The sequence below is a fragment of the Amblyomma maculatum genome, chromosome 1 (genome assembly GCF_055883805.1).
Source record: "Amblyomma maculatum isolate TAMU_Amacu chromosome 1, ASM5588380v1, whole genome shotgun sequence".
NCBI classification, from domain to species: domain Eukaryota; kingdom Metazoa; phylum Arthropoda; class Arachnida; order Ixodida; family Ixodidae; genus Amblyomma; species Amblyomma maculatum.
The window spans coordinates 79,076,967-79,093,823 of NC_139344.1; the positions used below are offsets into that span (position 1 = coordinate 79,076,967).

Sequence of the window (16,857 nt, forward strand, 5' to 3'; positions counted from 1 at the left end):
TTGTGCTTGTTGAAGTGCTAAGTATGACGTGGGAGACACAGGATGATGCCGCTGAAAATCTTTGTAGAACTGAAATCAGTAATAACAGATTCCATTAAAGTGAACGGCATTTGTATAGCGTTCAATGGAGCTTCGTTGGTGGAATTCAATAAAGTTTGTACAACTGAATACTTCGTTTAAATGATGTTTGTTCAAGTGGTATTCAAGTCACTGTACATTGCACCAGGGCTGTTAATATTGCATAAAAAAAAAAAAAAAAGCTTTTTGAAGGCTCTCAGAATTGCCTGTTCTTTCACGGTCCTGAGAGTTAAAAATTAGATTTATAAGATTGCCACAATGAACCCTGTGACAGCATGGAATTTTCCTGGAAATTTGGACGATTGGCAAAATCCCCAACAAGTGAATATATCCTTATGGATGTATCAATGTGACGTTACAAGCCTCACTTAAGCACCCCACTTTGTCCAGAGAGCAGCATGCCTGGCCTTGTTGCCATAGCAACAATAGCCTAGCCATGCATGCCAGACAATGTTTCGAGACTCGAGTGCACTTTGGGCTAGTATTGCAGATTAGCACAGCATACGAAGTTGTTTGTACCAGGACAAGGCCAGATATTACACTGAAATATAATCAGATATACATTAAAGTCACTGACTAGCTGCTACGGTTGCTCAGTGTGTGCTTGACTGCTGAATCAAATAATGCGGCTTCACTACCGGGCGCATTTTGATGGAGGAAGAAACAAGGTGCCTGTCTGTGTACCATCAGTGCATGTAAAGAACCCCATGTGGTTGACATTTCTGGAGTCCTCCACAACAGCGTCCTGCATGGCTTGAGTCACTTCCGAAATTTAAAACCCTAAAAAACAAAACAAAAAAAAAAATATTTACTGACTTATATACAAATGACCACAACACAGACTTCTGCATCATGCTTTAGCCTGTGGCTTCTTCATTCTCGTCAAGGCCTTGCAAATCCTCTTCTTCAACTCCTTCTGCCTTTTGAGCTGCTTCAGTTCATTCTTTCGACACTCAGCTCGGTGTGCTCGCACTCTCTGGATGATTTTCTCTTTCATCTTGCGGTGTTTTTCTTTCTGCACAACTCTCATCATCTGCAGCAGCTTTAGCTTCTGAAAAAGAGAATGCAAAACAAGTGTGAGTACAGCATCCTGTGGGAGCACCAGCACACTACTCTCTACGTAAAGGAAGCCTGCTTACCTCCTTTTCTGGTTCCTCCAGAACAACGGCCACTCGCTCAAGGGCATTTCCTCCCTCTGTCACAGACTTCACCTTGGGCTTGTCCTTGTATGGGAGGTTCTTCTGGAGTTCTTTAGGAACCACAAATGGTTTGAAGTGGAACATCTTCCTCTCTGGATCCTGGTATTGAAAGGAAGAGCCACAGAAGTTATAATTAGATCGAAGTTCATTTTAACATAGGCAACATGGGTCTACAAAAGGAAAAATCGTTCAATGAAACGCTCTAGTACTTGACAAAGGCTCGTTATCAGCAGCTCACTCAGCAAAAGTGCAAACTCATTCCTGTCGAAATTTCACAAATATATACAGTCGAACCTCGATATAACGAAGTCCTACGTGCAGCCAAAAATTTCGTTAAATCGCGAATTTCGTTACGTCGAGGTTGCTATGTTTTAGCTGTCCAAATGAAGTAACAGGTTCATGGAACACTGCTGGGAACATGTAAACTACGAAATCAGGAAATAAGCAAGAAATTCTAGCAACAATAGCGCTAACAAGTGCACCGGAAGCTATTTTGTATATCAGGACCACATAATGAGTGATAATGAACAGACGCAAATGCACAATTTTTCTCCGCGTGTGCAGAGAGTGAGCACAGTGTCTAGTAGTCAAAGCCGCCGCCAGATGTCGCCATTGGTATCATCATCCACGGCCGGTCTCGAAGAAGAGCGCGCTTCTCTTTTCTTACGGCCTCTCCAACGGGGTCTGTTTCCACCTCCCACCGCGCCTCGGTGGGGTCACCACCGCCCCACTGCTGCGCCTCTGCTACCGCAATTTACGCGCAAAGGAAACGTGCGCTCACTCTTCGCTCCGCCCACATCAGTTGCAACTCGCAGGTCCTGACATTTCACCCCTTATGGCTTATGCAAAGACGCCGTATTCAGCGTCTAAGATTTATCTTGTATGAGGAATAAAACAGTCAATAATCCCCGCGTGCACCTTCGTCAGGGCGGCCGCACAAGGTTGAATAAAGCTTCTGGTACACTTACCTCAACAATTTTTACCCCTAAATTTTATACCAAAAGATATGTATCAGGCTATGCAGTGTGCTTTTGAAAGCTGTAAGTAGGTGCAGGGCAACCTGATGCGAGTGCATGGCAAACTGATGGGTAGAGATTTTGACAGCCGCTGCCGTTTTCGTTCAGAGCAAAAGAGGACCGGTGAAAATTCGTGGCACGTCTCAGATTCAAAGTAAGGAACAAAAATGTATGCATATAGTTAAAACTTCAGTTGTCTAGTGGAGTGGGCTGTTCTAGCTTCATTCAAAACATATCTGTTGGTTGAAAGACCGAAGACGTATATGTAATCTCGTGACTGACGCACATGTATGACATGTAGTGTGGTGAGGCTACCCAAAAGTTATAGAAAATAATATGCCTCTGCCCGTACACACATGTATGACAGACGTAGTCTTTATATTACATAGATAAACAACAACTTTTAATCAAGGAAATGGGCATATACATTTAATGAATACTTGAAAAGAGCGGCAAACACAAAAAAAAATGGTCCTTCAAAATTACACATTGTACTGCATATTCATCCGTTCATCAAAATGCGACTTGTGGCTAGAAAATTCAGTCTCAAAATCTTCCGGCACGGCTTGACACATAAGGAGTTTGCCTCTCGTTCCTGTCTGTCACTTTCTAGGCATAATTAATTGACAAGAAGGATTCTGAGAAATTTTCAAATATCAAAGAAGTGGACCTTATAACATGGCTGTTGCCAATTCCTTCCAGGATACTCAATGGTGAATTCTCAAGTGCTGATTGAATCAGGATCTTAAGTACTTCGAGAACATTTGTGTGTACCGTATTTACTCGCATATAGGTCGACCACGAATATAGGTCGACCCCTATATACAAGGCTCGCCGAGGAATAAAAAAAAATTATTCGAATATAAGTCGACCCATATTTTTTGAAAAACCGAGAAACATGTACACGACAAACCTTTATTCATAACGAGCTTTGGCCACTAGCTAGTCGCTGTCAGAAGAAGCCACATCATCGTCTGAACTGCTTTCCTCTTGGGATGCTTCACTGGCGACCTCGGTATCCCAAAGGACGTCGTCCTCGCTTCCGTCGAGTGCGTTCGAAATGCAGCATTTCTTGAATGCTGTCCTGATTATCTCCGCAGGAAGGTCTTCCCACGCATCTTTCACCCATGTCGCCACTTCGCTGAGCGAGGCCTTCTTGCGACGTCCCGTTGGCGTCATGGCTGCACTGTCGTTCGCTAGCCACTCCTTGTAGCATTTCGAGACGCGGTCCTTGAAAGGCTTATTGACGGCGACATCCAGCGGCTGCAGTTGAGACGTCATACCTGGTGATATGACGACCAGGTCCGTGCCTGCCTTCTGTAGGGCTTCCTTGACGCCCGGGCAAATGTGGCCTCTAAATGAGTCCAAGACCAGCATGTTCGGAAGGCCCAAGTCGGCGCCTGGTCGCTTCATCCAAACAGTCTTAAACCATTCTTTGACCATTTCTTCGTTCATAAACCCTTTATCATTTGCGCGGATGATCACTTTTTTCGGGAACGATTCATTTTTTGGAAGAGTCTTTCGGCGAAACACGATGTATGGCGGCAACTTCCAGCCATCTGCAGTGCAGCACAGCATGACAGTAAAGCGTGTATGCTCGTGGCCAGTCGTCAACAAGCGCACGTCTTTTGCCCCCTTTGTTGTTATGGTGGTACAACTGGGCATGCCAAAGTATACTGCCGTTTGGCCGGCGTTCCCTATCTGGCCAAGACCATAATCCTTTTCATGCCGGAGCTTCAGAACGTAGCACTGAAATTCAATAAGCCGTTCCTCGTATTCTGCTGGCAAACTCTGGCAGATGGTCGTTCTACGACGAAGGGAGAGTCAGTTGCGCCGCATAAACTTCTGAACCCAACCCCGACTCGCTTTGAACGTCGACCGACCTATCCCCTCTCGCTGCGCCAATTGCCGAGCCTTCGTTTGTATGTCCTCGCACGACACCTGAAGACCCTTCGCATGCTCCTCTTCCACATGAAGACTCAATTCCTTTTCGAGAGCATCGTACCTCCCGGTTGCTGGCCCGCGAAAAGCACGACGCCATCCATTGCACGCAAACAGTCGGTCGCGCTGTTTCCGCCAGCCCCTAATCAACTTTTTGTTTACATTGAACTCACGCTGAGCAGCACAGTTCGAGTTCTCCGCAAAAAGAATCCCTTCTCGCTTGAAGTCGGCGGTGAAGCTCTGTCGATGTGACATCGTCAATCAAGCAGCAAAAGCAGAACCAGCAAAACCACAGAGAAAGAGATTTGGCAAAACTGCGAATGCAATCTCAGAAAGGCGACGCAAAAAAAGACACAAAGACAAGGCTTTCCGAGGTATGCGAGCCAATGCGAGCCCCGTACGAAGCCTGCAAAGTAGACAACCTGAAAGCGGACGTCAGCGCTACTGCGCTACCCTTATGAATTGGTTATACCAGTGATTCTATTAATCAGGAACTTTGTGGCGACTTATTAACTTCACTAGCACTCTTTTTGGATTTATGTACCTAATTGTCGCAAATTTTCCGTTTTTAATCTTCGACATGCATGCCGGCGCGTTTGTTTTGGTCACAACCTCCTGGCTTGTCTCGCTTTGGTCACGAATATAGGTCGATAGCTAATTATGGATAACATTTCTGAAAAAAAAAGAAAAGGGTCGACCTATATGCGAATAAATACGATAGTAAGTGCATGGCAACATTTTCAAAAAAAAAAAAATTGTCCAACAGGGCAACAAGCTCTGGTTTCGGATAATGCAGTCCATTAGAATATTGTCCTCATAGAAGAGTATACATGGGGCTGCTGCTTTCGCTAGTTTCAAGAAGAATAGCGCAAGCGTCCCACCCGAAATTGATTAATTTAACGATATATCCAACGACATAAGGTAAACCGGAATAGGTGACAGTGGGTAATGGGTTGACAGGAGATGCCATCACTTCCTTCAGTTCCTCGTTACTGATTGCGGCACAGCAGAAATGATTTTTTTTTTTGGCATCGACGCAAGGTGCCTCGATTTTGCTCTCAGATGAAATGTCCGTCTGGACAATGTAGTCAAGTGCCGCTAGCTGTTACGGCCCTCGCATCTAGCATGTCGTTTCCTTCCACACATTACCCTTACTTTCTCGAAGAGAGACTCAATGGTGTCACTATAGGGCTTAAAATGTGTCTTTAGTGAGAGTGTCCTTCTTTAACACTTTAGATGTTTCTTGCATACTGTGAAAGAAGGCCAGGTCCAGACGGCAAGGTCGTGAAGGCAAGGCAAGGCAAGGTATGCCGTGTCAGCGTTTAATCTGCTGGCGAAAACCCAAGCGCGCGCCGGAGCCGGCGCCGCGGGACGATGATGATGGTATGTACAAGAGGAAGAAGAAGATCATGGTATGTACAAATGAAAGAAGATCCGAGGAGGGCTCACACAATCTGCCCGGGAGGTCGGAAGCGGCCGGCCTGGCCGCTCCTAACCAACCGATGTACCGCGGCGCACAAACGGCTTCAAGCGAGATACATGAACAATTTCAGTTCCACGGTGGCGTCGGTCAGCCGGGGGATCAACAGGTGTGACTTGGTAGTTTACTGGGGAAGTTTGGTTGATGATCTTGTAGGGACCAAGATAGCAGCGCTGAAATTTATCACTAAGGCCAGGGGTGCGCAGTGGTGTAAAGAGCAGTACTTCGTCACCAGGACGAAGAGACCGCGCGATGCTTCGAATCGTAGCGACTCTTGCGGTCTTGCTGGCACGCTTCTGTATTTAGGCGGGCAAGATGACGGCATCTGGCCACACGGGATAAGAACTGGGCTGGTAATGATGAGGAGTAGTCGGGTGTAGAGAAGAAGGAAGTGTCGAGGATTGTAGTGGGAGGACGGCCGAAAACGAGGAAAAATGGGGAGTAACCGGTAGTCCGCTGTACTGCAGTATTATAGGCGAATGTGACGAATGGTAGAACAGTATCCCAATTTCGATGATCCAGTGTGATGTACATGGATATCATATCTGATAGTGTGCGATGACATCGCTCAGTCAGACCGTTAGTCTGGGGATGGTAGCTTGAGGTTGTCTTATGGAGGGTGGATGACGCACGAAGAACTTCGGATACGACTGTCAATAAGAAGGCCGTCCCGCGGTCACTTAGAAGCACCTGAGGAGCGCCATGACGCAATCCAATTGACCGCAAAAAGAAATTAGCTACCTCTTCAGCGGAACCAGTCGGTACAGGGGCAGTCTCAGCATAGCGTGTAAGGTGGTCGACAGCTGTTATAATCTAATGGTTACCCCCATTGGAGAGAAGTAGGGGACCATATAAGTCGATGCCGACTACGTCGAATGGTGTGGCGGGACAGGGAAGGGGCTGTAGGAGGCCAGCAGAGGAAGAAGTCTGCCGCTTGTGACGTTGGCACAGGTGGCAGGAAGCAACGTATTTAGCTACGGTGGTAGACAGGCCGGGCCAAAAGAATCGTCTTTTCACGCGGTCGTATGTTTTGTCAAAACCAAGGTGACCTGCAGTAACGTCATCATGGAAAGCCGCTAGTATACGTGGGCGAAGCACACGCGGTACGACTGGGAGCCAGCGAGTTCCATCAGGATAATACACGTAGCGGCGTAGTATGCCATCTTCAAGCTTGAAATTGCGAAGCTGTCGGCGAAGCCTGGCGTTGGGTGGACTCGAAGCGCTGATAAGGCGGTCGATGATGGGCCGGCAGTAGGCATCAGCTAATTGCTGTGAGCGGAGAGCGTGCTTGTTCAAAGAGCCGTCAAAAGAAACTGCAATGATATGCGTCGGTGGAAGCGATGGTCGACTGTGGTCAGAGGTGGAAATGCATTGTGAAGAAAAACAGCAGGCTGATTCCGAAACCGGGCAGCGAGAAAGAGCATCGGCGTCTTGGTGTTGGCGACCCGATTTGTAAACGACATCGAAATGGTATTCTTGCAGGCGTAGAATCCAACAGCCAAGTCTGCCTGTCAAATTTTTCAGTGAAGATAACCAGCAAAGAGCATGGTGATCGGTCACAACTGTGAAATGCCGACCATATAGGTAAGAGCGAAACTTTTGAACAGCCCAGACGACGGCGAGACATTCCTGCTCGGTAATGGTGTAGTTTTTCTCAGCTGGAGTCATGGTCCGACTGGCGAAGGCAATCACTTTCTCACGCGAAGTTGCATCGCACTGCAGAAGGACAGCGCCAAGACCGTGACCACTGGCATCAGTGTGCAGGATGGTAGGAGCGCTGTCGCTGAAGTGGCCAAGAACGGGATTTGATGTGAGGGCGTGCTTTAGGTCATTAAAAGCAGTGTTGCACTGTTCAGTGCACACGAAAGGGCTACGCGCCTTAAGTAGTTCATGAAGTGGCGCAGCAATAGTTGCAAAATGTCTTATAAATCGCCAGAAATCGGACGCCAGGCCGAGAAAACTGCGCAAATCTGTAGTCTGTTACGGACGAGGAAAGTTCAAGACCGTGATTATTTTTTCAGGGTCTGGGCGAATGCCGTCATGGCTAACCAGATGTCCCAATATTTTAATTTCCTTCTCTGCAAAGTGGCACTTCTTGGTGTTGAGCTGAAGGCCCGCTGAAGCGAAAAACTTCAGCATGAGAACTTCATTCAGGCGCGTGAGATGGTCGGTGAAAGTTGACAAAAAGGTAACAATGTCATCCAAGTAACATAAGCAGGTTCTCCATTTGAGGCCACGAAGTACAGTATCGATCATTCTTTAAAATGTTGCGGGTGCGTTACAAAGGCCGAAGGGCATAACATTAAACTCGTAAAACCCGTCGGGAGTTGCGAAAGCGTTTTTTTCTTTGTTGTCTTCGTGCATAGGTATTTGCCAATAACCTGAGCGGAGGCCCAAGGTCAAGAAATATTCGGCGCCTTGGAGAGAGTCAAGGGCGTCATCAATACGCGGCATCGGGTAGACGTCTTTGCGGGTAATTTTGTTGAGTGCGCGATAATCAACACAAAATCGTACCGATCCGTCCTTTTTTTAACTAATACAACTGGGGAGGACCATGGGCTTGTTGATGGATGAATAATATCGCGACGGAGCATGCCATTGACATTTTCTTCAATTACTTTTCGTTCCGAGAGAGAAACCCGATAAGGTCATCGGCGTACAATTGAGTTACCTTCGGTAAAGATGCGGTGATGTGCAACACTAGTCCGTCCCAGTGGTGGGGAAGTGGCATCAAAAATGGCTCGGTGGGCTTGAAGCACTTGCAGCAATCCTTAGCGTTGGTGCAGCATGAGGTTCGGAAAAGAGAGACTTGAGATGAATCACGTTGCGGAGGTAGCGGGGCAGTGAGCACCATCATGGACATAGGGTGAGCATCCACTATGCATGGCAGGGAAGTTCCTTTAGTCAGCACGAGGGATTCACAGGAAGTGTTCGTGGCAGCTACTATCGCTGAGCTGCTGAGGAATCGTACAAGACTTGATGGGAAGGCGATTCCACGTGCAAGATGACGATGAGATGGTGCGATGAGTACATCCCCGTCAGTGATGTGTTCAGAAACAACGGTAATAAGTGTTTCACGCTGTGGAGGCAATACAGTATCAGCTGCAGCAATGAGGGAATGATGCTGTGCAGAAATGTCAGATGAAAAATCACTGTCTGTCATATGGATGACACAGCCGCCACAAGAAATTAACGCTGAAGCGGTTGACAAAAAATCCCATCCAAAAATCATCAAATGCGCACACGGTGAAAGCACAGGAAACTGCACATGGTGGCGGACGCCATCTATAACAACTCGAACTGTACACTTTGCTGAAGGGTGCAGAGGGACGCCATTTGCTCCACGAAGTTCAGGCCCATCATATGGTGTCGTTACTTTCTGCAAACGGTGGCACAAATCAGCGTGAATAACAGAAAGTGCAGCCCCTGTGCCAATCAAAGCTTTGACCGGTAATCCTTCAGCTAAAACGGAAATCATATTATACGGGCGATGAGGAGGACGTTTTGCAAGTTCGCAAAGTGCAGTTTCACCTCCGGAAACTGCATCGCTTAGTTTTCCGAATTACGGACAGGGAGAGTTGTTGCTGGTCGAAGGGGCGAAACAGAGCGGCGGTATGGGGAAGGGGACCGGTGTCGGGATACATGAGCCCCACTTGGTTCAGACGATGATACTGGCGGTGGAGAGAATCGACGAGGTTGGCTGGGAATTGGTCGTCACTGATAATATGCAGGTATATCACTTTCGAAGGAGTCATAACCACGTCGCTCTTTCTGAATGCGTCGGTGACAAAAGCGAGATATGTGTCCTCGAATTCCACAATAATAGCACCCTGGGCGAGAGGGGCGCCAAGGTGCGTAATAGGGTGGCGTTGGTTGAGCCGTCGTCATGGCATTGATGTGGTTGTAGGGTGGTGCTTGGGGTGGGGGAACAAAAGGAGGAGGGGATGCAGCAATGTGAGCATAAGTCCGTGCTAGGTGAGGTGCAGGAGGATCGGGTGTGACAGGGTGGTTGATAGTGGCCAACTCTTCTTTAATGATTTGGCGGAGGCCGGCGTCGTTAGAAGGAGGAGACGAATGATTGCACCCGTACCGGCAGAAAGGGCTGAGGGCTTGGAGCTCCTCGCGGATTATCGCTCGAATCATGGGTCGTAGATCGAGGTCAGTAGAGGTCGGGGCAGTAGTGAAGCCGGGCTGCAATCGGGAGGACTGTAGCTGGTCAAGGCGTTGGCAGGTCGTTATAATGGAGTCAACACTTGATGGATTCTGGGCAACTAGGGTGTTATAAGCCATTGAATTGATTCCCTTCAAGACATGGTGTACACGTTCAGATTCCGGCATGGTGGGACTGATACGCCGACAGAGTGCAAGCACGGCCTCTATGTATGACGCATAGGACTCATCGGGACCTTGAAGGTGGGTAGCGAGCTTGTTCCTTGCAATCTCCATCCGAAAAGCCGGGTCGGCGAAGTACTGTCGGAACTGCTGCTTGAAGGTGGGCCAGTTTGTGGTGTGGGGTTCGCGGTTAATAAACCAATTTCTGGCGACCTCAATAAGATAGAAAGATACATTCAGAAATTTTAAGGCATCATCCCACCGGTTGTAGGCACTGCAGCGTTCATAAGTGTCAAGCCAGCCATCGACGTCTTCGTCGCGACGACCAGCGAACAGCGGCGGGTCGCGTTGTCGTGTGGGCACCATCGGAGGCGGCGGTGTAGCCAAGGTAGAGGGTCCGGCCTGGTCGGGACTGCTGTCAGTTGACATGACGATGGTAGTTGTTAAACGGCGACCGGAACGTAGCTCCAGCGAGAGGCAGGGCACAAGGCAGCAAGGGGATCGAATTTCACCTCCACCACTTGTGAAAGAAGGCCAGGTCCAGACGGCAAGGTCGTGAAGGCAAGGCAAGGTATGCCGTGTCAACGTTTCATCTGCTGGCGAAAACCCAAGCGCGCACCGGAGCCGGCGCCGCGGGACGATGATGACGACAAGAGGAAGAAGATCATGGTATGTACAAATGAAAGAAGATCCGAGGAGGGCTCACAATACTTACAAAAGGGGGGAACCCATTTGTAAGCCACTGCATCGAATATCACCTGCGTCATTTATTGGCCACTTCCAGCGCAAGTGGTGTCATGAATATCAAAACATTTTTTATTGTTTTCATAATAAGCTTCATCATTATCAGCCTGACTATACCCACTGCAGGGCGAAGGCCTCTCCCGTATTTCTCCAATCAACCCGGTTCTGTGCTAGCTGCATCCACTTGACCCCTGCGAACTTCTTAACCTCATCCGCCCACCTAACTTTCTGTTGTCCCCTGCTACGCTTCCCTTCCCTTGGAATCCAGTTTGTTACCCTCAGCGGCCATCGGTTATCCTCTCTTCGCACTACATGTACTGCCCATGCCCATTTCTTCTTCTTGATTTCCGCTAGAATGTCAGTAACTTCAGTTATTTTTCTGACCCACTCTGCACGCTTCCCATTTCTTAATGTTACCCCCTATTTTCGTTCCATTGCTCTCTGCGTTGTCCTCTTGGTTAGCAGAACCCTCTTGGTTAGCCTCCACGTTTCAGCCCCATAGGTGAGTACAAGTAAGATGCAACTATTGTATACCTTCCTCTTCAGCGATACCGGTAAGCTGCTAGTCATAATCTGAGAGTGCTTGCCCAACGCGCTCCATACCAATCTTACTCTCCTTGTTATTCCCTTTTCATGGTCCGGATCTGCGGTTACTACCTGTCCTAAGTAGACATATTCACCTACTACTTCCAGTGCTTCGCTACCTAACGTAAACTGCTGTTCCTTCCCGAGGCTGTTAACATTACCTTAGTCTTCTGCATATTGATTTTTATGCCAACCTTACTACTTTTCCTGTCTAGGTCATCAATCATTATTTGCATAATAAGCTTATTATCATGTAAAAATTTCATTTAAACAATGTTTATTTGCAAAATTAAAATAATGATTATAATACAACACATTTGCTAATATATGAATTATAATAACATTTAAAACTCAACTCTAAAATGTTTACTCTGACTGTTATACTACCACTTTATAACATGCAAGCATTTTGCAATTTACATTACATTTTTATGAAATTATTTTTATCTTCGGTGCTACATGGATGGTTTTGCATCTAGCACTGAAAGACGGTTTTGCTGTTGCAGACAAGTTGCCGTCATGTTAGCCTTGAAAAGCTTCGATGTGATCACTGCTCATTCAGTTTTTTTTTTTATTCTTATTCTTGTACAGGCTGGGAAAAATTCGGGTTAAAATAGACAAAAGTAGCTACCATGCCTTAATGTACGTCATATGCTTTAACGTTTGCTGAGCGACAGTGTTTAAAGACTTCGTTCGCGTGTGTAGTACGTTGACGACATGCCGCTGCAGCATCTACCTTCTGTGTTCTTTCATTTCGGAACAGCACTCACCACAAAATCCGCGAGCGACAGCGCGAAACTTGGCAAAAGCCACCCACCGCCGCAGAAGCAGACACGAAACAAACAGTGAGCAGGTCGCGCCCCTGGCGGCAGCGGAGAGCGTAACTCAAGGAAAAATCCCATTGTTCCCATGGCGATTGAGAAGGCCGTAAAAAAGAGCGCGCGCTCTCCCTCGAGACCGGCCGCGCATCATCATCCAACGTTTGCTAACGGAGACAAGAGAGAGTTAACACAAGTCTCTAGATCATCTGATCTAGGGATTTTAATGGGGACGCTGTCGTATTATTGGGCGCGAGAACATACCGTGGCCCCACCTCTCAGAAGCACCCGCATGACGAAGTAAGTGGTGTAACGCACGTTGAATGGCTGCTGTAGGATGCTTTCCTAGGCAGTTAAGTTGTGCGTTAGCATTATGTTCATTTATTTATTTAATATACACCTCGGTCTGGGCCTGTATAAGCTTATTTTGAGGTATGAGGCCCAGTCATTTGGCAAAAAAGCACTTCACCGAATCAGTTATTGAAGTTTGCGAGCTTACTGCTACGACGACGTGCACTGGCTGCAGCATTTCTGCTGTTATGAAAAAAAAAAAACCAACTGAAGCTACCGCACAACCAGTCAGATGTAAGCAGTCAGTGCACAGGTAATGGGATTCCTGTGCAAGAGCAGAGGACTGTTAGGAGCCTGACAGATGTTGAGCGCCTTCGTATAGCACCAGCTGAAGCGGCACCGTTCGCTTATTCCCTTGAACGTAGCAGAGAAAACAAGTTTGACTGCAGGGATGACATGGATTAATTTTTTAGCAAGTGTGAAGACGTGCATTCCATGCAGTGAATTCTCGGCACTGACTACCGTCATTGGCACTCTTGGTTAGAGTGAAGATTTGTTTTTCCCGCGCACAGTAGGTTTTTTCTTTTTTATTTAATGCATATCTCGCGTAGCCCATGAGAATGATCACTCGCTGATTTGCCCATTCAAATTTTAATTAAAGAAGGAGAATTCTGTGCGCTTATGTTTCGGGTAGCAATGAGAGCTTGCGCCGGGTTCTCTCAATTACGTCCGGGTACAGAGCAGCAACGGACCATAGCAACAGCTTTCATAAACTTTAGCAGCCCTAGTAACGATGCAAGATCAGAAAGTGCAAGGCTGGCACTCTACATCAACTTAAACTACAGAAATAGACGCGCCTATTAGCTTTTAAAACACACAAATTCAATCGAGCATCTGCTTCAGCAGCAGTAAAAAGAGTCACGTGATCCCACTTTCTGCCCTAGGTCGACGCTAGTGCCATTTGTTCCAGTGGTGGTGCTTGCGCCCAATAGTGAATGAGATTTAGTCTTATCTCTGGATCGCCTACACGATGCAGTAATCTTTGTTCAGGCTTCACGTACGCGTACCATATTTATTTGCATAAGAACCCACCTCCCAATTTTGCCACCGAAAAAAAAAAAAAAAGTCAGTGCCGCCGCTGTCCAGTGTATTTCTTGGCAGCGTCAAGGTGCTGCCCAGGAGAACAGCGTGGTGTGTCTCATGATGGTCTCTTGGCCTTAGCTGTAGTGGTGGGGTAGAAAAGGGGGGGGGGGGGGGGGCACGAACTAGAGGCCATGAAAGAAGTGCCTGCATGGTCCCGTGGCGCAAGCTTAGTTTTTAGTGCGTTTGCTTTATCTGCTTTAGCACGCAGTGATGGGGTGGGCGTGGTCTGCTACCATAAAAATCATTAGAACATGTGACAGCAGCAAGCACCTTTTGACTGGAATGATGCAGAGGCGGCGTCATGACAGCGGCTGACTGCATGCTTTTTTGATAATTGATGGCTGGGATGGACTCGTAAAAAATAAAATGATAATAATCTTAACTTTTCCCACGTATTGAGCCCTCTTCTCAAACTTGCGTGGATATTTCTTGGGGGAAAAAAAAAAAGTGGGTTCATTATGCGAACAAATTACAATATTTCTGGTTAGCGCTTTTTTGTTCTGACTGCCCAGTTACGCTATGGCATGACACGTCCTAAAACTTCCGCACCGTAGGTTTCGTATGCACACGACGGATTTTGTTTCACTCGCAAATTCCAGAATGGCGGCAAAATTGGCACATAAAAGGGCAGATGTAAAACGCAGTGTGTCAGGGCTGAAGTTTTAGTTTCCATCCGAGTTTCGAAGTGGCTATTGGTACATGCATGCAATGCACGAGGACTTCGTTAAATCGAGAGTACAGTATAAAATTACTTCGTTCAATCGCGGAAAAAAAAATATACATGGTTTTCAATGGGGCAGAGAAAAGAAAATTAAAAAAATTAGAAGGGTTCGAAGGCTGCGAGTGACCGAGTGTTCTTCTTCTTCCTCAGCCCACATATAAAGCCCTGCTTTAACCAAGCTGTATGAAAGTGCCTTAGTGGCCTATAGGGGTAACGTGAATGCCAGGGTCATGGCAGGCTGATTCTGACATAACCGTCCCATGTGAAATGAGAGACCTAAGTTGGCAGCTCCTGCCAGGAGACCACGAACACGGCACACAGCAACAAGCGGTTAGACCTGGCATAGTATTGCTTTCGCAATAAAAATTTGTTACATCGCGAATTTCGTTACCCTAAGGTTCGTTACAACGAGGTTCCAAAATGCGGCAAATGAAACATACTTAGCACAGAACTTAATCTTATCATAGCACTTCGAAATGAACTGCCACGGTGTGCTAGACTTTCGTTCCAATGTCCAAAAGAAAGCTTCTATAGAAAGCCAGCTTTATTGTTTAGCTATGAAAGCTGCTTGCTAAGAGTGTGTAAAACTGGGCAGTCTGCAAACGTTGCCTGTTTATACTGTCACGTAGCCATTTAGGCCCATAACCAGAAGGTTGGTTTTTAATGGGGGGTTGGTTTAGCAGGCATAGCACAGGAGAGCAGGTCCGGAGCACCGAGAGACAGCAGCTAACTTCTACCTCTTCTAATCGAATGCCACGAGGCCCCTTCTTCAAGTCCGCGCACGAGACTCTCGATGAGCAGCCGCCTAGCGGCTGCTGTTGCACACGCTGCATTACCCCACTCTCTAAAAAAAATTCTCGCTGTACACAGCCGAAAGCACCATTAGAGCTCGGGTTAGTTCACTGCTAGTTGGCAGCACAGCCTCTGGCTCCTCACTGTCGGAGCCTGAGTCATCATTTTCAAGCAACTGGCTAACAATTTCGTCGTCGGTGAGTTCAGTGCAGAACTCGATCTCGATGTCTGCGTTAGCAACTGCTTCAGCGTCACTTCCATGGGAACGGCTCCTGCAGCGCGCAAGTGCTCGATGAGGTCAACAGATGAAGACGGCTGATGGGATTTACTGACGCTATCATCGGATAATGACGGTGCTTTATCTGATCGCGAAACCTGTGTGGCGGAAGCAATTCCGCAGTGCCTCCTCAGTCATCGCCTTCTATGCATCGGAAAGCATGCAGAATGCAGACAAGTCGACACTAGGTTTTGCCGCTGTCCACGCATAACACGATGTGACTGAGCAAGCGTGACCGATAAAGGTGCTTGAGTGTCCGGATAATGCATTGGTCCATGGGTTGTAGTAGGGATGTCGTACAGCACAACACACCACACGTGAATGGCGACCGTGACGACTGATGGCTGTGCACGACGGCAGCACGGCAGAGCAGGCACTGGCGGGACGGTGCAGCAAGCGGTGCCTGCTATCGAGGCTATACCAGGTATGCGAGGTTCCGATGGCGTGATGAGCAGACGATATGAGACATGGGCTCGAGGTTGCACAAAACCAAAATGGCAGCGGCCAGAAAAGCAAAATAGCACCGGCGTTTTGCGTTTTCGGTAGCTCTTGAGTCGCGAATCGAAATAAAAAGTCCGAAAAATCGAACAAGACTGATTTCAAGTGTCCGAAATTTTGGTTGATGTTATATATTGACTCTATGGAGTGCGTGGCAGTACCTTGGCAAGGTCCGATTTTTAGGCAGGTCCGGAAAATTGGGCGTCCGAAATATCGATCGGCGACTGTAACCACCCAATCAAAGCTACCAGACTATTTTCCTCATCCAGTGCAAATCAGCATTATGCCCACACAAAGCAGCTTGTCTAGGAACTTCAATCAAGCAACCTGCTTACCTTATAGATAGAATCCTGCGACACGGGTGCATGGAGGCCTCGCTCAGCTCTTAGCTGCCCAATAGTCTTCATTCCTTGCCACTTTGTTTTCTCCTCCTCTGGTGCAAGAAGTGTGGTCAAGGTCATGTAGAAACGTTGCACTGGCACCTCAGTCCATGCTTTCAGGAACACCAAGTCTGGAAGCAGATGTAGGGCACATCAGGTCGCAATAATAAAAGCCGTTAGCAGCAAACAACTTAGAGCGGTACTACTGCCAAAATGAAATTTGGAGCATTAAAATTTACAGCTTAGAGCACTTTGGACCAATAAACACTGACTGAAAAGTACCCTGGGGAATGTGGCTTCTGGTTGACAAATCTCCTAGTTAGGCAACCAATGCCAGAAAAGGTAGTGTGCGATGTAAAGAGTGCTGCACCCTTAAGTTCATTATTGCCATAGGTTTAAACTTGACAGGTATTCAATTTGAAGGCCTTTGCTGCAGAATTACTAATAAAGAAGATTTGGAAAATACAGCATACTCTCATTAAAGGGGGACACTGGTCTTAAAACTATTTTCCTTATTTACCAATCAAAATTGATGCAACTTGGTGGGTTTGTGCAGTTTTTT

At 47.2% G+C, this 16,857-nt stretch overlaps 1 protein-coding gene across 2 annotated transcripts in view; it reads right to left on the reverse strand.

Annotated features, from left to right (window-relative positions):
* Positions 1–246: 246 nt before the first annotated feature.
* The window catches only part of LOC146202869 (ribosome biogenesis protein BMS1 homolog), a 97,937-nt gene continuing 81,326 nt past the window's right edge, over positions 247–16,857 (reverse strand). For both annotated transcript variants that reach the window (XM_084588405.1, XM_084588406.1), the window contains exons 22-24: positions 16,251–16,426; positions 1,218–1,376; positions 247–1,129 (exon numbers count right to left, since the gene is read on the reverse strand). In XM_084588405.1, coding sequence (XP_084444531.1) covers positions 929–1,129; positions 1,218–1,376; positions 16,251–16,426 — 536 coding nt within the window. In that variant the 3' untranslated portion in view covers positions 247–928. The remainder of the gene's footprint in view (positions 1,130–1,217; positions 1,377–16,250; positions 16,427–16,857) is intronic.